Below are 27,349 nucleotides of genomic sequence, written 5' to 3' on the forward strand. Positions count from 1 at the left end.
GAACAGTCACCACTACAAAAGCTGTAATTAGCCTTAATAACCAAGTTAACCAAATTGAGTAAGTCATCCTCCAAATTTTATTAATTCGGAGTCCCACTGTGAGCATTTATCTCCTTCCCCTCCAACACACTCCTGCAACATTTGTAGCTTTAAAAATAAAGCTCTTTGATGATTAAACACTTCATTCTGCTGTCCCTCAGAAATACAAACCCTTTTAAAAGGGTTTCAACCAAAAATAGGACAGAGCACTCAGGGAAAACTTAGCATTTCCAGCACCTAGCAGATGAGCTGGTATCTCGAAAGTATTACTGGTTCTTTTACAAAGGACACTTAATTATTCGCTATGAAGTACAATGAAAATAAATTCAATACTTTTAAATTGCTTTCCTAGCTTCAATGCCTCAAAGTATATAAAGGCAATTATCAAATCACCAGTGTGTGCATCATCTGGTTTCTGAATTATCCATGGCACATTTCAGCTCTAGTCTAGCTTTTTCTCTACCACCCAGCATGCTTTTACTCTCCTTTCCACTACTCCACCTAATCTGCACTCAGTGATTTCAGCAAAAATGTGCTGTAATCTACAAGTAAAAGTGAAGCAAAACAAAGAAGGCAACTCTCCTGGGATGAAGGAAAACAAAACCTTTTTTTTTTTTTTGGCACAAGGTGAATGGTTCCAATCCACTCAGTGGTCTTAAAATCTGTTTGCATCCTATACCTGACCCAAATAGGCAAATTAACATGGACAATCACACGGAGACAGAAGACAAATCATCACAAAAGCCTTTTTATTTTTTAAATATTTTTATTTATTTTTTATAACGTATGGATTCAATATATTTATAGATTATGCTCCACTAAAAGTTATTACAAAATAATGTCTATATTTCCCTGTGTTGTACAATAGATCCTTGTTTTTTTATTTTCTACATAGAGGTATTGGATTAAGAAAAACAAACTACTATCTTTCCCAGCCCCCTTCACTCTCCCCACTGGTAACCGCTGATTTGTTCTCTTTGAGTCTATTGCTATTTTGTTATACGCATTTCTTTCTCGCATTTCTTAGATTCCATGTACAAAAGACTTTTTAGTTGCTTCTGTATTCTACCGGTCACACTGCCAATGGACAAGCACCCACACTCCCAACAAATGTAGGTAACAAGAATTAATGAGTTCTAAACGTCCTGAAGGCCAGTCTTGTCCATCAAACATTTCGATGTACAAATCACCACCATTTTGCCCCACATACCCAGTGTTTTACATTTCCAACTAGAAGAAACGTTTGATCCACAAACTCTGATCTGGAAAGGACAAAATATGGATTACCAGCTGTAAGACCTTGGGCAAGGCCACTTAGTCTCTCTGTGGTGGCAGTCCCTGACTTAAACAATAGAGATAATAATTCCTACCTACCTTGTAGGGCTGTTTACACTTAAGTAAGATAATACGTGCAGAAATGTTCTGAAAACTGTAGAGTTCCACCCAGCACCAAAAGGTGCACTCCAGCAAACCCCGGTGTAGAAGACTTGGATGTTGAGGAAATTGAGACTCGAAAGGTGAAAACAAGATTGAAGGACTCAGCTTGTGATTCTCTGAATACCGTTATAAATATTTCTACATTTAATAAAATAAAACAATTAAGAGAACATATTAAAAATATATCAGAGACATTAAACACTTAGGCTAGTAATAATGGGTTCTTGTGCAATTAATTTCCACTTGCTATATGTTTTTAGCTAGAAACATCTTTTAGTGTCTTCTTTTCCCTTGGTTTCAAAGACAGGCTTTTAAATGTGTTTTATTTTCCAGTAGGCCTCCCAGGCCCCACCCAAGGCCCACAGTCACTTAGAGGTCTGAGATGCTTTGGGTAATTGTATCCTTACCTACTCGAATGGAGGAGGCATTTCTCAAACTCATCCCCAACCCTACAGGGTTATATTAACACTTCCTCTGCCCATGGTAACCTCATGCCAAAGCATGGACAAAGAGCAGTGCGGAAGCCCATTCAGACCCTTCCCTCCTCAGCCTCCCTTCCCCTCCCCCTCCCACCTCAGAATCTCGGCCAAAACTTCTAGTCTACCATTCACTCTCCGTCCCTTCTTAGTGTCAAGGGTTCCAGTCTTCTACAGGAACTCAAAATTAAAACTTACTGGAACCCAAATTCTTATTTTTGGAGGGGAAAAACCTGCAAGTCAAGCCAGGTGAAATTTGGTGTAAGGAGAATATGAAGGTGAGGAAAAATTACCTTTATTAAAAATGGCGATGTAGAATACTCTAGGACTGTTTTACACTACTTCCTAGTAATACAGATTCAATTTTGACAAACATCTTAGTCCAACATAAGGGATAAAGTTAACTGAAATAACAGAACTTCATTTATACACATTATTCTATTCGACATTGCTAGAGACTTGGAAGGTAACCATTAGAAACAGCATGAAGTATTGTCAGATGTATAACCACTGTTCTGGTTATCTATTACTCTGTAAGAGAACTACCCTAAACTTACTGGCTTAATATAACAATGTATCATTGTATCTCATAATTCTGTAGGTCAGAGATTCTCTCCTCCTTACTTTTCCCCTGCCCTAACACAGCCTCTCTACGTGGACAGTGTGAGCTTTCTCATAACATGGAAGGCTCAGGATAGCCAGACTTTTTACATGAAAACTCAGGGCCCTAGGATAGAACCTTCTAAGAGACAGGAAGTAGACACTGCCAGTCACTTTTAAGGCTTGGGCCCAGAAACTGGCCGAAACATCTACTGTCATATTTTGTTGGTCAAACATCTACAAAAATGAGAGAACACAGACCCCACATCTCAATGAAAGAGTAGCGAAGGATCTGTGGCCACTGTAATCTATCACTATAACCGGGAAATAATGTAACTCAGCTAGATTACAAAATGGAAAACGAAGGTATTTACCAATGGGTATGAGAATGTTGTTACTTAAAATTATCAAATCCAAACAAACCACTCAACATATGAAAAGAGCTGCAAGTCAAGCAAAAAACAAAAAAGCCATTATGAAAACTTAACAGCATAAAAGGTATGCCAACACACAGTATTAAGTGCTGATTTGTATGTTAATTTCTATCCCTTCAAGGAAAATCCTAACAATATCATGTTACCCATGTTAGATTTCTAAATAGAGTCTACATTTACAGTTTTAAAATGTCTGTCTTTAGGGTACAAAGATCACTCCATCTAGTTCAGCTAACATATTTCTGAAAGTGAATGGCATACTTACTTATCCACTTGCTGCCATTTATTGAATATACTTCACACTAACCCTATGTGAAGTACTTTACATACGTTATCACATTTCACCCTCAAAGAAAGACTCACTTTACAAATAAGGAAACTGAGGTTCAGAGACATGTAGAAATGTTGTGCTGCTATTAAAGATGGCAGCCAAGATTTGTTACCAAGGCCCATGATCCCCCCTCAAACTAACACTCTTAAACACTATGGTGTTTAGCCTTCTGCCTAGATACGTGGTCAAAAAGTACCTCTGTAAGTGAGGCTTCCTATGTACAGTCAGCATATATGAATTCTAAGACCAATGATTTTAGTCTTTTGACAGAATCACTGATCCGTTCCCTCATATTTCAGCAGTATAATACAAATGGTATATTACTGTTGAAAATTATGAAGTACCCTAAACGTACAGCTAATAAACCCTGTACTTTATTTAACCACCTACTCTTATATACTCAGAACATGTTGCATATATATTAATAGAAACATATCCAACAAAAATCTACCCCAGGTCCATCTAAAAAGATCTAATGAAACAAATGAAAACTCTGTATTTTTCAGAACTGACAGGCATAGCAAATAAGTAATTTCACTGCAGATTAAAACAGCAGATAAACAATCAAAAGCTCAACTTACAATTCAAGATTGATTATTCAAGTCAGAAGAAATCTGTTTTCTCTGAAAATATGATGATGTACTAATATGAGGCCTCTTAGACTGGAGTCACATCAGCATTTCTGGGATAATGCACTTGTGTGTGACTGAGTGTGCTCTTTGCCTGCTGGGTGTATTGCTGGGTGGAGCATTATGATTTGTGACTGAATAAACCAGCTGGCCATTCTCTACCTCTTGCTATTCCCCACAATCAATATAACTTGTTCTTAAGGTTCTTTCTACTTCATGAGCTTTTTTTTTTTTTTTTTTTTTTTTTTTGCGGTACGCGGGCCTTTCACTGTTGTGGCCTCTCCCATTGTGGAGCACAGCCTCCGGACGCGCAGGCTCAGCGGCCATGGCTCACGGGCCCAGCCGCTCCATGGCATGCGGGATCTTCCCGGACCGGGGCACGAACCCTGCATCGGCAGGCGGACTCTCAACCACTGCGCCACCAGGGAAGCCCCATGAGTTTTTGTTAATATGCAAATCAATTCAGTAATTAATATAAAAGCTGGACATTTTTTATAAAAGACACTTTGGAATTCTTTATAAATGTACTCTTCTCCCTATTTTCCAGAAGATACGATGTGTATAATGCTACTGGAGACAGCGCAGGGACAGTGGCAGTGGGAAGTGGGGGACGAAGGGGTAGCGCAACCAATACCGCCTTCCCTAAAGGTGAGAAGAAGAAAGGCCAGTGACTCCCTTTTCCCTCTGTCTCAAAGGTGGAAAATGAAGACTTTCACATGGAAAATTTAATTTCTACTTTTTAATATCATGTTTATTCTTATGAAATAGTAGTAGGCAAAGTATAAAACAATCACTTTTGGTATTTCCCAGGGTTCCATAGTTATAAAACAATTCATAATATTTATAATATTTATTTTTGTTCTCAGAGGCTATTATATAAGAGGCTAGAATTTCATGCATGATCCAATTAACTAATTATACTTATTTAGAGGCCATGAAATGCCTAATTGCAGTCACAAATAGAAGATCGCTGGCAGAATTAGTTGTGCTAGCAAAACCGTAGTCACAAAATTTCTTGGGTCAGACCACACAAAACTCGCGACCCTAATTATAGTATTGTTCTCAGTACAATTCAGTCTTAATATGTTAGTAATCCATGTTTGGAAAATACATTTAACTGGTAAAAACATTCTCTTTACTTTAAATTTGGTATGCTAGTTCCTAATTCACTAAAATACTTCTGGGGAAATTTCAAAATAAAGCCTCAGGGACACTGTAAAGAGACAGTTTTTGAGATTACTTAGGTCAAGCAGGGCTGAACCCTCAGCAAAACAGCATACAACTGGTTATCATCTACCCAGGCTCTGAGAAAAGATGGAAGTAGAATAACCATCTTTTTGTGGTCAAGAAAGAAAATAAACCACAGATATTCCAAAACAGCTAACTGATATCCTGGATAATGTTCCTTTCAGGCAAACCTGTGGCCCTCATCTAATTAATATGCAGCCTTTCCATCCCATCTGACTTGTCAGTGCTACTGAGTCAACATGCACAGCTCAAGTGCTACTGGGTCAACATGCACAGCTCATCAGAAACACCCTGACCTCATTAGGAACCTGGTTCTATAGGAAGTGACCAGAGCCAGCTCCTCCACCACTCACCACCCTTCTCCTTTTTGAGGGAGGGAGGAAAGGAAAGCCAGGAAAGGTAGAAAGAAGAGAAAAAGGCACAATGACCAATGGGGTCTTAGTTTGAGATACAAAAGGGCAGTCAAGAGTGAGGAGAAGGAATGTGGTAACCTACAAGAACATTTCCCACGTGCTCTGCACTGGCTGCTTAACTGAACTGTCTTCATAAACAGTGCCATGATTCGTCCAACAGTCATGACTCCAAGTCTATATAAATCTAGTTCTGAAAATATTCTTCAGGTTCTCAGGATGTCTCTCTCCTACAAGCTTCCCATTGGGCCCACTTTTCCAGCACAGACAAAGGACTTCCGGGATGAGAAAGAAAGTGTTGTATATTATCTAAATTATCTTCTCTTAGGCCTCAAAAATCCTCATTATGCCTTCTTATAGATAAGGAAACTGGGGTTCTATCTAAGATAAGGAACTTGTCCAGGGTTACACAGTTAGTGAATATGAGGATCCGAATCCATACTTAGAGAGCGTCTGGCTCCGAGAACCCTGTTCTTTATATTCTAGTTGTAGGCTCTAAACACTGAAACAATCCTGTTTAAGACAGAACTTATTGCAACTTGCCCCTTTGAAAAAACATGCCTGGTTAAGTGTGGTAAGGAATTACTTTTGAATATATATTACAAATTGATACAGAATTGTGACTTACAGTATGAAATATATTAGATCTATCCTCAAAATTTTCTGAAACACATCCTACATTATATAACCTCACTTCTTCTGTTGTCTTACTTGGGCTGCTTTTTATTTTTTACACATTCTGTTTTCTAACTAGATTATAAGCTCCCCAATGGCGGTGCCTACCATAGGGCACTATAAGTAGTAGGTTCTTGTTAATCTGCCTGCTGTACTGGTAAGGCACTCTACTGTCCACCGTATTTACAGATAAGTGCTTCCCTGAGCTACTGGTACAACAACCTTCCTTTCACTTACCATGGAGAACTAATTTAGGACAACAGATAATCAGGAGCCCTACCAAAAATAATCGAATCTACCAATGGTTATGATTATAGAATACTGATGACAGGTAAACACTTCAGCTATAGTGTGTAACAACCCAAGGAAATGGGTTTATAGTATTCTGTCATATTGGAACTGCAATTTTACTCATTAAAAACAATTTCTTAATACACTGACTTTTCTATAGAGTTCAGAAAGAATCTGTGATGGGTACTGAGTTTCTTGAAGAACAGAATGTTTCATTTTGCTCTAATTCATTCTATCACTGAATTAAACTTTGATGTATTGGTCTTGACAAGTGCTTCATGCTGATTGTATTGTGTATGATAGTATAATCACTTCCCTTGCATTTCCCACTGGCTAGCTGATTAATGCAATAGATTACCTGCAGCACTGAGGGCAAGGGGGGAATCACTGCCCTTCCATACCCTAAACTGTGTTTATATTTCAGTGTGCATCTGTGTGTGTGCACGTGTGTTCCTCAGTACACAGACATCCGTGAAGATTCACCTGGTACATGGGCAGGAAGGTAGGAAAAACCAGAAGGGTAGGAAAGGAAAACTGATGACACAGTGAAGATCAATGCCTTTCAATCACTGTTTTCAGTACACCAAAAATGCTTACTTCTTAATGCTTCCAAATAAGTGTCTAGCGTTACAGTTCAATTATTCATTCACTTTTTATTCACAAGTATTTACTGAGCACCAACTCTATGCCAGGCATATTTTTCCTCTCACCTTTACTGGAAAACTAACTTTTAAAAAATGAATCACTTTCAATGTTCTATTAGTAGACAAGAAGGAAAAAAGTAGGGTGAGATTATTAAATGGACACTAATACAGGGACCAACAAGGATGGCCATGAAATTAGTTTAAATGCCCCGATAAAGACAGCAACTGACAAGAAGACTATTAATATTAACCACAGAGAGTAGTTTAATGGCTTCAAAACAAACAAAAAATCTCTCATTACTTGGTCTATACAGGATCCTAATTGTTTAGCAAAGAGCATTTTCTGTGTATGATCAATATGTATGGTGAATAGGTTGCTGGATATATTCTCATCTTTTAAATGTGTGTGTGTTGGGAGCAGACAGGGTGGGGGAGAGGTGAATTAAGACTTCTGTGCTCTTGGCAGCATTTTGAAAGCATTCCTACTAACAGAATTTTCTCCCCGTTCCCAGCTTATATTTGACCCAAGTGTCCTATTTCGGCTCCTCCCGTAGAACCCCCTCAGCCCTTGCTCATCCACAAAGGAAGACTGTGGCTTCCAATCTAAGCCATTTCAAGATTGTTTATCGCTTAAGTCTGATTCCTAATTTATGAATGATTCTCTCTCCTCCAGGTTTGCTGAAGCAAATTCTCAAATTCTTAAATTACCCAAAAAGGGGCTGGGAAGCACAACCTGAGGTCAACAAGATTCGGCTGGTCATAGCTCAAAATCACAGAGATTTGGATTTCCATTTCAAAGGTTATCGCTGCTCACAGAATTGAGGGAGTGAGCCACATTTTGCATAACAACTACTGCCACTACTCCTGGCAATTCATCTCTAGATCAGAGCCGGAGAAAATAGCCCTAAGATCAGTCTAACTCATCAGTCTAGGATCTACTAGCTCATTCAAGCAATTTAATGTCAGATGGCACCTGTACTTTACATAGAGTCCTATCCTTATTTCAATTAGGAACTTTGAACTTGAGCACTAAAAACAATGTTACGAAGTTATCAGACAAGCTTACAGCAGCCTCACAAAGATTCACCTACTGCAAATCATTTGCCAGCCTGCCTTCCACCAAAAATATATAACGGAAAGTTATTCACATAAATAAAAAAGTCGTTCTCAGGTATACCCTTAAGACGAGTGGCTGTTTAAAAGCCTACTGAAGATAGTCACTGTCAAGCACGTATTTTAAATCTCAGGATCCTTTGTCCTAGAGAAATCTTAGTGGAAAGCCTAGTGTGTAAAGAGGCAGGAGGCGCTCTACCGACAGGAGAAGGCCCTGCCTCCTCCTACCACACTCTTCTCCCTCCCACCCCACCCCAGGGGGGCTCTGCGAGGCAGGGTCTGAACTCCCCATCTGAGTGACAACCATTATTCCTTTCCTTGGGTTCTCCCCAGACCTCATTAGCCCACCTAAGCTTAAATGAACCATGACAACATTAGCAAAGCACCTTGCTAGGTGCCAGCACATGCAGAGAACAGCCTAAGTGGCTGCTGCAGTCCTCCCTTGGCTTCCACTTCTTTCATTCTAGCTCCTGGCATCCTTGATTCCCCGTGAAGCCCCTGGGAATCGCAGATGGCTTAAAATGAGGCTTCTCAGACCTCGTTAATTTTTGTATGCTGCCACTTCAGGGTAAGAAATGGTGAAAGGAAATGATCCCCAGTCTGTCTGTCTTCGTTTGCACTCCCTCACTCCTCCTATGCTCTACCACGATGGGACGCTCTAGAGATCCACACTCTAGGAAGGAGACTCCCCCAGCCAGATTTCCCTTTGGTGGCAGTTTCTTGAGGGCAAGGGCAATACTAGCTTTTAAGAAGTGAGCAAAGTAAGGAGAGAAATTTTCTGAAATTGTTGTGAGGAAGAAAAGAACACATTATACCAATGCTCTGACATTTCCTATTAGCCACGAATGTGAGAACAAAATCTACCACCGATGGACTCATGTTATAAATAGAAAGACAGCATAAAAGAAAGTAACTGGAATTTATTCTTGGTACAAACAATGCTACCAGCACACTACATGTATAACACAGAACACTAAAGTGTATTACATCTTAACTCCTAGTCAAATCTCCGTGGTCTATATTTAGAAGAGTTTTATGAAAACACACAAAGGGGTGATCCCCAAGTGTTGTTAAAATTGTTCAATTGTACACCTAAATAATTTAGACAATGAATATCATGAAGAGTCTCCGATTGGCTAAGTAGGATCAAATCATCTGTAAACATCTCTTTTAATCCCGAGAATCTCCTATTTTCTATTAATATGTATTTTTTAATTTTTCTCTTGATTTTCACTATTTCCCAGACAGGGTATTGAATGGATAATGAAGGCCTAGCAGCTGCAGTCAAGAGAAGGATGGGTGATCGTATTACACAGGAAGTATTTATCGTAGATTTGCCCACCATATAGAAATATGCATTCTCTCTTTTGGTTAACTTCTGACCCAAACTAGAAATTACTCTGCCGACTTAAAGCAGCAGAGAATAAACCCCTCTTCCCATCCCCACAGCAGAACAGAACCCAGAGCCCTCTGACCCAAGAACACAGAGGTCTCAGTTTTAAGAGACAAATAGCAGTAGGACCACACAACAGAGAAAGAAACCAGGCCCCAGTAATGAGGACCCAGCAGCAGATAGACATTCTGAGAACAGTGCTGGAGGGAAGCAAAGCCTCCTGAGCAATACAATTGACAAAGCCTCTGTATTTAGAGGGAGCTCCGAATAATGAGGGGAAAAACAGAGGCTGAGACAGGAGCATACAACCCCATCCCAGAGCAGGATGGCCTAGCCCATGTGCAGGAGGGGCTCTGCAGAGCCTACAGACCACAGGAGGTAAACACAGGCCAGGACAAAGACAGTGACCTAAGGGTTTTCACTGGCTCCATAACAGAAGGGACTGGAAAATGAGACCAAAACTTCAATGTACCCCATCTACAGTATGTAGTATCTGTATATTATGATACACTTATTACATAATACAGTTCTCAATCAATAGCATATATTTGGCTCCTCTACATTAGTGTGTTTTTTCAGAGTCTGAAGTTAGAGAGCCCCTGTGAACACAGATGGGCAACTAGACTAGGTAAGCTCTGCTGACAACTGCAGTCAGGACTGTGGGACCATGGGGCGGGTGGACCCATGGCAGGACAGGCAGCTTTTGCAGGATTTACTGCCATCTAGGTGAGCTTGACTTTGTCCCTGTTCTCCTCTGAGGAGAGAGACCGCCAGGAAGAGAGGCATATTAGTCTTTTAAAATAAGTTGAGGATGGTATCTAGTTCAGTGGTTGAGTCTCTGAAGTCACTGACACATAGGATCAAATTCCTGCTCTGCTGCTGTGACCTTAGGCAAGTTATCTGGTCTCCTTGTACCTCAGTTTTCTTGGCTATAAAACTGGGGCTAATAACTACCTATCTCACAGGGTTGTTTTAAGAATTAAATAAAATAATGCATGCATTAAGTGCTTAGCATAGTGCCTGATAAATAATTGTTGGCATCTGCGTTATGTTTAGTAGCTGGACCAAAATGGAAAATAAAACAAAGCAAAAATCTAGATCCTGTAATGTCTACTCTCTCTCCTCCTCCTCCCCCTGAAGTTAAGTAACAACGAAGAATAACAAGGTTGGACTGAAAATCTTAAAGACAACATTTTGGATAATGAGTTTGAACCTTTTCACCTTCCCCCACTGAGTTCTCCCTGTCTTCATTCATGTTATTCCTTCTTTCTGTAGTATTCTCACTACTTCTTCCCTACAACTCACCTCCATGAACATTCCTGTAAAACCATGTTAAGTTCAGTTTACTTATTCACTAATATGTGAATAAATTACTCTATCAAAGCGCTCTGCAGTTCATTCCAGCCTGTTCTAATTTCTCCTTTCTCCTGATGATTGTATCTCTATTCCCTCCATACTCCCGGTATCATCGTCAATGGTAAAATCAAATATTTAATACATCTATTCTCCTTGACATAGCAAGTGCTTAATACATACTGATCGGGAAACCACAACAAGACTTCTGGAAAGAAGTGTTAACAGGAAGGCATAGAAATGGTGTAAGTGGTTAAGCTATATATTCTCCTTGCACCCAGGGAAGACAAACTGGTAGGTGACAAGCAATCCCTGATATGTGGTTCATTAGGATTACATACTACACTTACAGCGACATGGAAGTTTCCAAGTCTGTACTGACATCTTTTTGCTGCAAGGGGGCTCTGGGAATTGCTGTTTTCTCCACTGCACTAGCAAAGACGTATCAACTTATATGGCAAACTACACTGGAATGCTTTCCAGTTCTCAGTGAGAAGCAGTCACTCCTTAGCCTATTCACTAGCCACCATCAACTTCAAAATGTGGAAAGCCTGAGTTTGAACTTACCATAGAAACTAAGTAAGGGGCTCCAAACAGTGGGGGGAATTACTAAGCCTTTTGCTTTTGGAGACGTAAGACGGCATATCCCAGAAATTTCTCCACAGTTACCTCCAAAGCAGAGCCTCTAGAATCTTAGTTCTGGCTGTGCACAAAGGCCCTCCTGTTACTTACAGTACCATTTTGAATGTGTGACTTAAGCATATGTTTTCTTCCTTATTCAAGAATAATGTGGGTGGGTGCAAAAGAGGCCAATACTTGTATCTGCAATGATAGCTGGGACAGGGTTCTAGGTCCATGGAGTAGGTAATTTTTAGTACTTTGCAATATCTGTGGTCCCAGTGGGTGGGCTAAGTTCTCTATTGCTGAATGTAGATTTATCCTGATTCCAAGTCCCCTGAATCTTTATACTCACTCTATCTATCCAGCACCCTACCAAGGAACATTATATCTATTGTCTAATAAGGAAATGCAAACTAGAAAGAAACATCTAACTATGGCTATTTCTGCCCACACACAGTGAGGTACCTGTATCAAAAGCTTTGAAAAGAACTCAGAGATACCACCTTGTTCTTGTGAACTGAGTGAGCACAGCTCAGAGCAGTAAGGCTCTTGCAATGGCAGCCCAGCCTCTCCCAAAGAAACAAGGTTACATGCTAGAGAGCAAAACACCTGACTGAGAGAGAAAGTGTCTAAAATTTGGGGGGGTGGGGGAACATATTATGCAATACATATTATGAAAATGAAAATTTAAGAATTTTTCCCTGTGCTAAAACTGTAATTAAATCTTATTTAACTGTTTCCTCTAATGACATCCATTTTAATTAGGTTTTAATAGACTGGCAGCCACAACCTATAGTTTTATGAAGCAAAATAAAATTACAGTCTTGGAAGACATTTAAGGAAAGAGAACCATCTACACAGATGAGAGGTTACAATATATCCCCTCATCCCTAAAGACCCCCACGGTAATTAAGTGTGCTGAAGAGACAGCCATTAGGGCTAACAGTAGGTGTGCTCACCAATCTGCACTGGGCTTGAAATAACTCTTGAGATCCAAGGGTTATTTCTGTGATCCGTGTTCCAGAAAATCTGCATGGAGTAAAGAACACAACTGAAAAGGTATGTATTCTATAGCTCTACCAAATATGTGTAGCCACTACCAAATATGCAGCCTCTACTGTTGCAATGGGCTGTCTTACGATTTTAACATATACATGTTCTTATAGCTGATCATGATACAACACCACTCATCTTCAGAAGACTGCCATATGTTTGGGAAAATGAACATTATGTAAAGAAAGTAAAATTAATATATGAAAAACTGATTCACATGCAAGATAAATGTATCTGTAAATGAGATGCACTAAACAGGATCTTAATAGTATGCATCTGTATCTATTTCACACTACATTATGAAAATCAGGGAGTAAATCAGAAAAATTAACTCAGACCAAATGAATATCATAGGCATTTATTTTAGAAAAGAACTGAGCATAATCCTTCCTTTGTTAGCTAGAGGATGGGGCAAAGAAATTGGGCCTTTTGCTATCTCAAATAAGTATGCGTATCTTTATTTGAAAGAAAGAAAGAGTTAAATGAATATATGTTATTTTTAAAACTAATTTTGAAACATTGGTACTTAAATTTTAATAAATCACATATACTCAAAAAGTTGTAAAGCTTGGGGAGGGGGATATCTGATCTTATGAAAAAATACAATTTTGTAATCTGGCTGACAATCTGATGCCTCTGAATCTCTCTGCCAAGAAGCAGTTACTTGGCTAAGATACTCTTACTAGTACACTTTCATCAGATTAAGGCTTTCATGCCAGGAATTTTTTTTCTCCTGGGGTACTGGCCATTGCCAGAAATGGACCTATCGAATCTACCGGTGCTAAGGAGTTAAGCATCTGAGATTTAATTTAACAGTTTCAGCTTTATTAAGCTGTCACAGAGCGGCCCTACTTTGATAACAGTAGCTGCTCCAATTATGGCTTGGTTTAGGGTTGACAAGTATAATGATTCATTCGTGGCACATGAGAAGCAATAAAAGGTTGTTTTGCATTACAGCTTTAAAAATGTGGGCACTTTTTTCATTTAATTTGTCACTTAGCTTTTGCTAAGAGGACATTTAAATTGCAGTAAAAGGCAAATGGGGCTTTTAGTTTAAATGTAATCCCCATATTTAAATGATCTGTAATGGTGCAGTGTTGGAGTGGGAACACTATTGTCTCACAGTGGGTCCTGATGGTGACATGTGACATTTGTATTCAGGTCCTGTATTATCCATGTGGCTAAAGGGCTTCCAATTTCATTTCACAGCCAGAAGCCTGCAGAAAACACCAATTAACTTGCAGATCCCATTTGCCGACAAAACTCAGCCTCTTCTCAATGTCTGGCATCTGGCAGTGCTCAGCATTTAATTCCACAGCAGAGCCTTGAAGCAATGTGAGCCCTGTGCAGGGGCACAAAGTCAAATTCCCCCATTTTCTTAAGAAGCAAAATTCTTTCCTTTTGAAGTCCAGAAGCAACTTTTAGTTAACTTTTTTGGTGAATGAATATTAAGATGTGATAACTATTGTTACTGCTACATGATATTCTTCACAGAACTTAGAATTCATTAAAATGGCAAGTGACCTCTGCTCACCATCACAGTATGTAGGAGAAGTTATAGCAGTCTAGTGATGATTGGGTTCGGGGGAGGGAGGGTGATCTGTGAAAAAAGAAAATACAGGGCAAGAATATGTATTCTTCATCCTGGACTGAAATCAAAGAACTTGTTTAAAGCCTGGTCCATAACTAGAAAAGTAGTCCATCAGAGGGTATAACTAGCATTAGCTAGTAGAAACTTCCACCTAATGAGAATTAATTCTTTTGATTGAGGGCTGAGGTACATAATTTTCAAAGCCAACTTGCAGAAGTGAAATATGACTAATGGATTAAATGCAAACCCTGAAAATTTTATTTAACTATATCACTTGTACATTTTTTTTGGTAACCAAAAAATTTAGTTGGTATTTTCTTTCTAATTAGTTATTTGTTAATTCTAAGCTTCTTTAAGTACCAAAGCTCTTTAAATTTTATTCATTTAATATTAATCCAATAATAGTTTTTTTTTTTAATGCTAATCCTTTTTACTGCCATAAACCAACTAGTCAATTCAACAGTTACTACAGAGTTACAAGACTGAGGAGTCTTTACTTGTAAATCACTCAGTATTCTATAAAAATTTTTGTTTAAACCATGCATTACACTTGTGTTCTCCAACCACCACACCGGGCCCCCAAACATTTCCTTCCAATACATTGAAAGGATCCACTGTAGTTACAGATTGATTTAAATTTTGATTGAGGGGAAGGCCACTAAGCATTACTTCAGGTGACCCAAGGGAAGTACTAAGATTATTACAAGATACTTAATAAAAATATTAGGGAAAAAGGTCAACAAATATCTAACAGCTGGCAAATAGCAGACACACGTTAAAAAACAAACAACAAAACAAACAAGAGTTGTCATCCACAGCTCAGTTCCTGAACATACATCCTATTAATGGGAAAAAGGAAATTTTGGTGTCCAATTCTCTACCAACCTGCTGTACAACCCCTAGGTCACACTATGTCATTTTGTGGAAGTCTTCTAACCTCCTCAGACTTCAGCTTCCTTATCTGTAAACAGTTCATCTCAAAGGTCCCTTCCAAGCATTATTATCATGTAGTATCTTCACAGACATCAGCCTCTCTTGGTCTAGACATGGGATCAATAGCATGATGTGGTCCATCATTAGCCAAGAGGAAGACAGAAGGTGAAGGTATGAAGACTTCTACTATTCAATTACACTGAAACTAGGATCTTCTAATAAATATATGCATAACGTAAAACTAATATAGGCATTGACAAAATATTTGCCAAAAATTCCATTTGTCACATATAGATTTCTTAATAGACAAGATAAATACATTATTAATTTCCCTAGCAATGAGCACAGAGTAACAAGAGTCATCCCCCCCAAACTTCCCAGTAAACATGAGTAGTAGATTTCTCCTTTTTTCAACCACCTGCTATATTTATATCTTTACCACCACGGATTTGGGAAGCAATACAAATTAGAGTTTGCAGTGTCTTTTCCATTCTGACAATCAACAGTCCATCTAAGTCAATAATAACAAAAAAAAATAAAATGAATATTCAAGCTACTTTTGATAATTTTAATGTGGGCAAAAGGGGAAAACAGCCAAATTTTAGCTGAACTGATTACAGTATCAGTCTAGAAATAAGTAATCAGTTCTATTATACCAAATACCTGTTTTGAAATATAGCTTTTTTTTTTTCAAATATTTAAAAGCAGATCCCGTGCTTGCTTTCCTCAACATCAGACAATTCCCCAAAAACACTGCCAAGATTGGTTCCTGCAAATGCCTCATTCTTCCTATTCTTCTAACCAGTGTATAATGGCAACAAGTTCATATAAAAGTAGCTCTCTCTTCTGCAGTACTCTGACCATGCTCTTTAAACATTCAACCATGGTCTTTGTCCACACACAACCCAATGGCAATCCATCAGGAAATTTATACTTACCCAGCTCATCCCAGAGCTGCCTATATTTGTCAGTCATTGCAGTGCCTTGTTGCCTCCAAAGTGACAGACGAGGGTCGGCCATGAACTGCTCTGTTATCAAAGTCAACATTCGGGCCCCATTTGAGTCCCTCATCTTCAACATCTCCCGCACCTAGTGGGGAAAAAGCAGACCTTCAGAAAAATGTTAAAAAATGAACAGCAATACAGAGACAGACTACTTTATTTCTTTGGGGAGGGAGGGTGGGGTGGTGGTGGTGGTCAAGTCTTCACACCATCCTTCTTAAGCAAACAAAAGTTGTTAAAAACGAGCCTCTGAGGGACTCCCGTGGCGGGCCAGTGGTTAAGACTTCACCTTCCAATGCAGGGGGTGAGGGTTCAATCCCTGGTCAGGGAGCTAAGGTCCCACATGCCTCGCGGCCAAAAAAACAAAATATAAAACAGAAGCAGTAATGTAACAAATTCAATAAAGACTTAAAAAAAAAAAGGTCCACATCAGAAAAAAAACCCCAAAACCTTAAAAAAAGAAAAAAACAAACAAAAAAAAATGAGCCTCTGTCCTAAATGGCTATTTAATCAGAGAACTGACCACTAATTTTTTAAAATTATGTTTTAGAATCCACACGAGGAAAAGAAATTTGCGTAACTTCCCAATTTTCCCCCCAAATGTTTTTGTCAGCCTACAGAAAAATAATACCAAAATAAACAAGACAAATCATTGGGCACCTTCCTGACTCCCTAACTGATTGCACTTAACCACCAGAGTAGTAGAGTCTAAAGCACTGTACTGAGAACTCTTTAGAGATCTTCTAAATTGATCTGATAGTGTTTATAATAATAGCATCTGTCCTTCCATTGTTTTAAAAAAAGCTTTATTGAGACATAATTCACATACATACAATTCACCAATTTAAACTGTACAATTTAAACCTCTTTCAGTGGTTTTCAGTATATTCAAGTACAAGTCCTACAAGTGCTTCATTTTTTGAGGTAAATTAGTAATTTCACTAGATTCTTTCTGACCGAGGATTTCCATGTAAAGAGCAACAGCATACTTCTATTCACTCAGATGGGACTGTTTTTGCAATGGTAAGAGGAAATGTAAAGGGCTGTAGGTTCAGAACTCTCTTGCTCCAAATGAGCAATCCTTGAAGCAGAATCATAACCACTGACCTAGTAAGTTAACTTGGCTTCTCTGATGGAACCTCAAGCTCTGTCCATTATTCTTCTGTTACATTTCCCAAATAAACAAGAAAACAAGAAAAGAAACACAAGGCTAAGTTGCTCTACAGGAAATCCTAAATGAATCCATCCATTCTTAAAGTATATACCGCTATGTGTTCAATGAATAGGAATCCCAGCTGAACATCAGTTCTCTGTGTAGAAAATTAGTGGAGCAAGGTCATAAGTAGTAGATAAGGAGAGGGGAGTCCTTTTATTCAAAATTCTTTCTACGTGAAAGCCACATGAAGGAGGAAACAGCAGATCTTCAATAAAGCAGCCTAAACCTCTAGATCAATAGGTTCTGCCTCAGTCCTGTACCCTGACGAGTAATGGAACCCTCCCCCCAAACCAGGCTTCAGAATTTGAGCCTTGTAGAGAACCCAAATGTACTTGTGCACTGAATCACAAGGGTACGCTTCCAGAAGGGTTTTTTGAGTAATCTTAAGAAGGACTAAAAAGGAGAAAGAAATGGAGTTGCCATTTATCGGACATCTTGCTAAAGAGTTTTACATTCATACTTACCTTTTAATCTTCACAACAACCATATAAAGTAGGCCAGATTATAATCCCCATTCTACAAATTATAAAGCCATCCCTCAGAAGTAAAGTAACTTGTCCAAAGGACAAGAGGAACTACTGGAATCGGAACCCGGATCTGCCTTAACTCTGGAAGTTATGCCATGTCCAAAATTAGATGTTGCTCTTACTTCATATGGCATATACAATGTGTGCATCATACAGAAGGATAAAAATAGCAACTGCAGGCCAGTCTAATACCTCTTTCACATTGCTTCCACTAGGCCACAGTGTACTCTCTGCTGATAAGAGAATCTATGAAATACTTCCTGTGTGTCTAAATATACCAAAACTTTAATATTACCTCTGTATATCATGGATTTAATTTAGTATTTATTTTCCTAATAAATTTCTACCCTACTACTCAGTTAGCAATAGCAATGAAAATAAATGCTTTACTATTAAGCATACAAACCAGAACTATTAACCAACACTCAAATACATATACATTAATTACAGCCTAATGGTAATTAATTTTCAGACTGTTGACTGTGAAGTATTACAAGAGTCTGAAGTGCCTATGAATTACCAAAGAATGATTAAATCATGTGAAATAATTTTAGAGTTAAATGTATTTTTACTGTAATCTAAATTCTTGAAAAATTGGCAATCTAAGTATGGTATATGGAATAAATCTTTTTTTTTTTTTTAAGGTTGCACCACGCGCATGCTGGATCTTAGTTCCCTGACCAGGGATTGAGCCCATGCCCCCTGCACTGGGAGCACGGAGTTTTAACCACTGAACCACCAGGGAAGTCCCGGGATAAATCTTCATTTAAAGGGTTTTCATTAATCAGAATACACTAATTTTTGGCTATAAGCAGTAACAGAGTTTACTCTAATTCTTCTGAACTACAAAAGCTTTTAAGTATTATGAATATTAGAGAAGTTGTTTAACATAAATATCAATGAACACAGTTATCTGTTCCCTTAAAACCAATTTGAATACGTTATCTATAAAGATGGCTGTACCCCCAATGAAAAGACATTGCTTTAACATTATTTAAAAAGCATTTTATCCAGTATTTAGACATGTGTTTATGGTACTAAGAGTTCTGTGTAAAGCAAGACACAGCTTCTGTTCACAATGAACTTAAAATGAAGATAACTTTGTTTCTTAGGCTATCAAATTTTGGTGATGAAAATTAACATTTACCAAGGGCCAACTACTGTTAGACACCATTACCATTTAACACCATAATCACAACAACTTGAATGGATATGCTACTATTAGCTAATTTTATAGATGAGGAAACTGACTTAAATAACTTGCCAAGGTACATACACTCAATAAGATTTAGAACTGAGATTTAAACCCAGGTTTGTACGACTCCAAAGTTTATGCTCTTGAAACTAATTTAAAGATATCAACATTAAACTAATTATATAAAGCACATCTTAAGGACTATATTCAAAGGTATGCTCTACTTGGGAAAATTAACTAGAAGAAGAAAAAACTTGAAAAGATGGCATTTCAAATAACATTAAGCTATTTTATTTTTAGTACTGAACAGTTTTTCAAAACTGTATAAATTACCACCATTTTATTAATAAGAGCTGAGAAAGACAAAAATGGCCCATATCTTGTCTAAAGACACCTAAGTAAATTAATGCTTGCATTACAACACAGAAGTCTCTAATGGTTGATAATAACTTAGTCTATTCTTCCCCCCACCCCACCCCGGCCATGCCACATGGCTTGTGGGATCTTAGTTCCCCAACCAAGGATTGAACCTGGGCCCTGGCAATGAAAGCACCAAGTTCTAACCACTGGAACGCCAGGGAATTCCCAGTTCTTAAAAAAATAAATAAGAATTTAAAAAGAAGCCTTTATCCTATTGTAAACATGATCATATATACTTTCTATAAATGTATATATTTAGAATATTTCTTTAAAAATAAAAAGTCATACCTTTGCAAAGAGCAAATTAAGCTGCTTCCCTGATCCGTGGTACCCGCCCTGGGAAAGGAACAGTTTAACCTGTTCTTGAACCTGCTCTTCATCTAAGTGCCAGCAGTTTTCATCATCTATACTAGCACCTGCTGTTGGATCAGGAGCACCTAGAAATAGAAAGAAAAAAATAACACATATGCTAGGAAAAACGCTGGGCTAAAAGGGCTCTGATAATAAACTTGAAAAGAATTAAGATTCTGTATTTTTTGCCTAAACACTTTTTAATCCAATCTCAATTTCAATATACATACAAATGTATGACCGAAAATAAATGTAAAAATTATTCTTTTATTGCCAGAACTTTGCTGATTTGTGCTAGGCCAAACGGCGATGACTTTAGAGCTGAGATGGTTCCCTTTTTTAAGATCAGAGACTATACCTTTGGAGATGAGTTTACAGGTTCCCTAAAGAAAAAAAAAATTCACAAAAATGTCTCATTGTAAATATGTGATGTTTATAAAAGCTCTACTGTGTAGGACACGTTAGTAAAATGCTTTTCAGAGACATCAGAAAAATATGAAACAAAGTAAACTCAGCAGCGTATTTCTCTTTACTATGTTAATTCAAGAAGCTTTCACCATTATCTGCTGCTGTATAAACTACATGCTGACATAAGTCTTTAGTTGCAGAAAACCAAAGATTAAAAAGGGAAATCAAGCCACATGGGAACAGGCAGTGCAGCTGTTGTACTAAACCAGGTTGTAGTATCACCTTGCCAAAACTGCGTAAATATTTTATTGCTGAAGTACGCATAAAAGAGAACAGCTATGTAACAAGCCCTGTGTGTAGACTACCTTAGAAACTCAAAAATTACCCAGATATTTAGGCAGGTGAAAATTGTTTCATTATTTATTAATAAAATAAAATAAAATGGTATTTAAGGCCTAAGATTCGTAAGTAATACAAAAACTAAATCTAAAATCTCTTCTCAATAGTGTTTCATTGCCTTATCAACCCTTAAAAAAATACATGTGTAGGTGTGGTTCTACACTTCTTTTCTTTTAATGATCTAATGCAGACTCAACTGGCGGGGGAAATAATCACTAACATGTGCTTAGAACCAGGGTCCATTAATCCCTAGGAGGAAGACAATGGGTCTGTGAACCTCCCTGAAAAAGTGTGCTTTCAGTCATTCAGCCGACATATTTACTGAGTGAGTGCCCTCTGCTAGACTTGGGGATGGACTGGGGTACAAAAGAGAATTCCTCTCCTCACAGAATTTACCACCTAGTTCAGTGGCTTTCAAACTTTTTTGACTGAGACCCACAATAAGAAATATAATTTATATCATACTCAATACATCTGTGTATCTGCACACTTATATGATCACACCTATTTATTAATCTGAAGCAAAGGTATGATGAAAAAATACCCTTATTGTAAGTGAAGAGGTCTGATATTTTCTATACTATTTCATTTTTTTTAAAGGCTTGTCATAATTTTTAAAACTGATTTCATAATGTATAATGGGTTGCAATCCACTATATGAGAAACACTGTTTTAAGTATGTGAAATAAATATCAAATGTAATAATCACACATACAAATATATAATAATAAATGAACTAATTGTTTATAGAAGAGGACAAAGTGCCAGGAGATCGTATCAGAGAGCTCTGACCCGGCCTTGAATTGGCAGAATAAGCATACCTTGAGGAAATGGAATTTGAGCTGAGATCTGCCTTAAGTAGATTAGAAGATAAATTAAGGCAGGAAAAGGAAGCACTGGGTCTGCATGTGAGACTAAGAGCTTAGGCAGAGGTCTCGGGCATAAAGGAACATGGTACGTGGATGAAACAAAAGATAGTCCATGTCCATGCAACTCAAAAGTAGATGATAAGGAAGAAGAGCAATACAAGGCAACTCTGGGGAAGAGAAGGGACAACTCTTGCCAGGCCAGAGAGCCCCGACAAGTGAGGAGCTTAGTTTTTCTCCCTAAAAGTAATGAATGGGAATTCACGACAAGGTTATCCGAAGTGGAAGAACGGAATACTCTGCAGTGAGAACAGAACATCAGTGAGAACAGAAATGGAGAACCTGACAGAAATTTAGGATATAAAAGCAAAAGGACTTGGTGAAGAAGTAGATACATGAGATATGGGCGATCAGGGGGCTGAGAGAGACATGGTTTTCTGGATTAAACAACTGGACGAAATACTGGACAACTCACTGACACACAGACCACCAGAGCAGGATCAGTTTTGGGGGAGGGAGGGGCACTGCTTAGATCATAAGCTCAATTTTATTTTTATTATTATTATTTCTTTAAAAAAATTTTTGGCTGCACCGCGCAGAATGCAGGATATTAGTTCCCTGACCAGGGATTGAAGCCACACTCCCTACAGTGGAAATGTGGAGTCTTAACCACTGCACTGCCAGGAAAGTCCATGAGTTCAGTTTTAGACATGGTGAATTTCAAGTACCTCTGAGATAGCTGGTCAAGAAGAGGGGACAGGATTTCAAGTAGGGAGCTGGATATACTATGGGACGCAATACAGGGTAAAGAGAGCGTCTAAGATGGAACCCTAAGGAAGGCCAACACTTAAAGGCTGGGCAAGAGAATGAGGAAGGATAGCAACGGGAACGAGTAGCCTATTAGGAAGAGCAGGAGAGACTGGCTCTTCCAGAAGGCAGAGAAAGCTGTTCCAAGTAGGGAGTAGGCAAGTAGGGAGTTATTTAAGCTACCAGAGAGCAAGGATTATATCTGCCCTGTTCACCACTGCCTCCTAACACCTAGCCGGCGTTTGCCATTATCAGGCAATCAAGTACTGGGAGGAACGGGGGAAAAGAGGGAGAGAGAAAGGCATAAATACATTCCACCCCTAACAAGAAAAGGAACCCTAACAGAAAGGAACCACTGCTAAAGTATCCTCACATGCTCTATCTCATTTTCTTCTCACAATGTCCCCTGGAGGTGAGTATAGCTATGATCCCCTTTCTACAGAAGGAGAAACAGGTTCAGAGTGGTTATGACGTGTCCACAGCCACAATGCCAAATCCGGTCTCCCATTTCTCTCCCCTGCTGAAGAATATATCCCAGAACCTTGGAGCTCAAGTTTAACCCTGAAGGTATCAAGGCAGCAGTAGTCAAGTCAACTGTAAATCAAAGATAAATTTAAGGAAGGATACTGAGATCTGTTAGTGTGTTTCTCTTTTACAGGAAAATTTAAGGACACACAACGTCGTGAAGAGTTAACTAACCACTGGGGTTACATCTGTAACCCCTAATCTAGCTCATCCCTTTGATTCTAGAGAAAGACAGACACAGACACAGACTCACAGACACAGACACACAACTGCACAAAGACAGGCCTCCACTTCCTCAACCTTAAACTTCTATAATGTAGGAATAAAAAATTAAGTAATCAGTTGAAAAATAAAACATAAATTTACTCTAAACACAACTCAACATTTTAGGAATAAAGACATGTACACTGTACATTATAGAACAGGAAATTAATGTCCACAACAACAACCCCCTCGCAAAAGAGCAAATTTATTTATTAAACTTTTTTTTTTTTTAATTTATTTTTGGCTGTGTTGGGTCTTCGTTGCTGTGTGCGGGCTTTCTCTAGTTGAGGCGAGCGGGAGCTACTCCTCGCCGCGGTGTGCGGGCCTCCCACTGCAGTGGCCTCTCTCGTTGCGGAGCACAGGCTCCAGGCGCACGGGCTTCAGTAGTTGTGGCTCGCACAGGCTCAGCAGCTGTGGCGCACGGGCCCAGTTGCTCCGTGGCATGTGGGATCCTCCCGGACCAGGGATCAAATCCATGTCCCCTGCACTGGCAGGCAGATTCCCAACCACTGCGCCACCAGGGGAGTCCTATTTATTAAACTTTAATTCCCAAGTTTAAACACTTAAATGCTAACATGTCTTGATTACATGCAGTAAAGTATTGCCCAAGCCCTGTATAAAATGTAGATTTGCAAAATTTATTTCTACTTGTTAACAGCTGTCTATAATCAAAGACAAACCTCTCAGCATTTAGCTTTGAGGAAGGTATGCAAAGAGAATCATAATTCATGTATTTATACATTTGCTATTAGATATTCCCCCAGTTGGGCAGGAACCAGAACCTGTGTATGTAAATTAAATGATCCATTAAAGTGTTTTAAAACCTATCATATTTTTTAACCCTTATTTATATTTATAATTATAAATGCTATAACTTTTAGAAGTGTATAATTAATCTTTGTGAGCATTTTATTACTGAGGCTTACCTCTTCAAAGTTTCAAGCCTTCAGGGAAAGTGAAATTATCTGTTGAAAAAAGTGAAACAGTTTGTCTCTCACTCCCAGCTAGGGTGTGTGGATTTGATTCACCCTCCTACCTTGCTTACATAATGCCATAGGAGAAGAGCAAAGGAGAGTTCAGAGACAAGAAGGACTACTGTCCAAGTCTTTGGCTTTCCCTGCCTGCTACTTGATTTGGTTCAGATTTAGTTTTGATTTACCCCAATATCAAAAACTCTTACCCCAGCGTTTCCCCAAATTAGGAGTATATCAAAACTCCTGAGGCACACCGTGAAAAATAGATGTTTAGGCACCACTTCAGACCTACTGAATCAGAATCTTTGCCACAGATAAAAAGGCAGGGGCAATGGGGGTGGGGAGTGTGGCTGGGAAACACTAGTCTATATTTGGAGAGAATCTTAAACATGGTGGCCCATTTTGGATCTTACTTTTGAAAAGTATTCAGGGTTCTAAGTCATCAGACAGATGCCTCTCCAGCGTACTGACTGAAGTAAATTTAGGACATATTGACTGAGATATCTGTCTCTTGTCACAAAAACAGTCACTTCTAAGCACTGGGCAACACCAAATCATTCTGCAAATTTTAAACTGAGATATTAAGACATGTTCACAACTGGCTTATACTATGTTTGGTATGTGGAATTATCCACAGCTTTGGGTTCTAACGGGGAACTTAAAGCTTTCTTTTTTCTTAAACTGCTGGAAAACAAATTCAAACAAGAAGCGAAAGGCTTTAGTTTACATCTTCATGCTTTAGTAACACTGTTGTCTAAATAATGCTTTAAGCGTTTTATATTTATGTAGCAGTGTTCTTTTTTGTTAAAATTAAATTGTCAAATTCAGTCTACAGAGGCAGAATGCAGGCAGCAGATGTCTACACTGCAGAGGTGATTAATTCAGCCTCTTTTGCAGGACCTATAGAAGAATGCCATCTCCTACAGTTTTAGTGCCTGCTGTTAAAGATAGGAAACATTAAGTCTGTGGCTTACAAAGACACCAGTACACCTGTCTTATAAGCTGAAGGCAAAATCCTGATATCAACCACTGGCACCAAGAGAGGAAAGGCAAGGCAGCAAACTTTAGAGGTTCAGGCTCAGAAAAAAATCTTTCTTTAGAGAGGACAAGAACTAGACCACTGAAAAATAATGTGCATTGAATAAACACACACTTGAGAAAAGCTTTAAATTTTATTCTTACTGAAATCCCCATTTCGAGTTAGTGACTAATGCCTTCATTTCAATATACAATTTTGTGGTGGCTGAAGGAGCCAGATCCTTTATCACCTATTCTCAATGGTCAGTCCACGTAATGCTACTGCCATGGTGCAGTGTGGTGTCCTCTCCAGGAGCTGTTAGAGGACAACCTGTTTTCCTTAGCCTGCAGGCTAATGACAGGGAGCCCTGGCATGCACCAGGCTCTGCTCCCTCAACAAGCCACCTTCCCTTTAGCTAAATTCCAAGGAAATAAATAAGTAGCACGGTAATCAGGATATATCTCAGGGAACTCAAATAGGCCTGTCAGGGTTTACAGCCCTTCCTCTATTCTTTTCCTCTCACCTGACTTTATTACTCATCTCTTATTATCATTTAATTTACTTCAGAAGTTCAATGATATACTTATTCATGTACAGAAATAATCATGTATTTTATATGGATAAAAAGCAATAAAATATTTGTACATTCACTAATCCTCATTTAAAAAATTCAGAGTACTCTGTGCTTAAGAGGTAAGTCATTTTCCATAACTTAGCTAACAAATGTATTAATGTATTAGCAATTACCTGGTACGCAAACATAAATAATTAAATGCACAGTTCTCAGTAAGTCTCATTTTTACATAACCTGACTCTTCAGATTTATTAAAAGAGATCTACTATGTTTGCAAGGTTCAAGAATGGTTTGCTCAGAATTTTTTTTTTTTTTTTTTTTTGCGGTACGCGGGCCTCTCACTGTTGTGGCCTCTTCCGTTGCGGAGCACAGGCTCCGGACGCGCAGGCTCAGCGGCCATGGCTCACGGGCCCAGCCGCTCCGCGGCATGTGGGATCTTCCCGGACTGGGGCATGAACCCGTGTCCCCTGCATCAGCAGGCAGACTCTCAACCACTGCGCCACCAGGGAAGCCCCTGCTCAGGTTATTTTTAAAGATGTTTTTTAAAAAAAGTTCACAAATACTTTCCTCAACTGTCTTGAAGACTCACGTCAACTGCCACATCACAATGATGGGCATAACAGCAACTCAGATTTACTCCTTTTTAACCCTCCTAACCTTATGAAATAGGCACTCTTTTCCTAACCACGTTTTACAAATAAGAAAACAAAGCCCTGAAGAGATTCAGTTCCTCGCCTCCACTCAAAGAGCTGGAAAGCAAAGGGACCAGAATTCTAATGTAGGCTGTCTAACTTCTAAACTCTTAAACACTCTGAATACTCTTACAGTGGGAGTTAAGAGAAACCTACAGGGAGGGAGATGGGAATAATAAGCTCATCTAGCCAACATGGAGACTTAGGATCAGTTAAAGGAGATAGGGATGGCAACGAAACTGATCACAGCTGGTAACAATTCTTTGAAAATTATGAGAGTTGGGGTAGTGTCAGAGATGGCTATAGGGTGTGAGGGAAGGCAAGATTTGGAGGTGAAAAGAGAAAGGATAAAGGGTATTGGGCTAAAAGTAACTTGGCTGTCTCTGCATTACCCTATCAAATACATGACGCGTCAGAGGTGTGACTCCTCCCAATTAGGAGACAGAAGTCCTAAGATTACTTCTCATTTGCTAAAATGTTTTTTCATGTGAAGATGATCATGTGTACATGATTGTATATTTCAACAATTTTTTAGAACAAAATAAAAATCATATTATGGAAACATCAAGTTCTAATTAAAACTTAAGGGAAAAACTGGTAATTTTTGGAGGGAAATTTGGCAGCAATTACAAAACCCAAAATGCCGATACCAACTGTTCTGGCATTTCTACTACTAAGAATCTATTCCTCAAAAGCATTTGCACAAATCCACACATACACAAAGAATGGTCACAGCAGCACTGCACATAGTAGGAAAAAAATGAAAACAACTTCAAAATCCTTCAGTATGTTAAAGATTAAATATATCCAGAGTATGTAATACTACATGCAACACTTAACA

The 27,349-nt window shown here is 38.7% G+C and overlaps 1 protein-coding gene across 1 annotated transcript in view; it reads right to left on the reverse strand.

Annotated features, from left to right (window-relative positions):
• The window catches only part of ZSWIM6 (zinc finger SWIM-type containing 6), a 203,193-nt gene that overhangs the window by 35,482 nt on the left and 140,362 nt on the right, over window positions 1-27,349 (reverse strand). Inside the window, exons 3-4 of the mRNA XM_060009444.1 lie at window positions 19,919-20,067; window positions 16,210-16,360 (exon numbers count right to left, since the gene is read on the reverse strand). Of these exons, the coding sequence (XP_059865427.1) occupies window positions 16,210-16,360; window positions 19,919-20,067 (300 nt within the window). The remainder of the gene's footprint in view (window positions 1-16,209; window positions 16,361-19,918; window positions 20,068-27,349) is intronic.

The sequence above is a fragment of the Delphinus delphis genome, chromosome 3 (assembly GCF_949987515.2).
Source record: "Delphinus delphis chromosome 3, mDelDel1.2, whole genome shotgun sequence".
Classification (NCBI taxonomy): domain Eukaryota; kingdom Metazoa; phylum Chordata; class Mammalia; order Artiodactyla; family Delphinidae; genus Delphinus; species Delphinus delphis.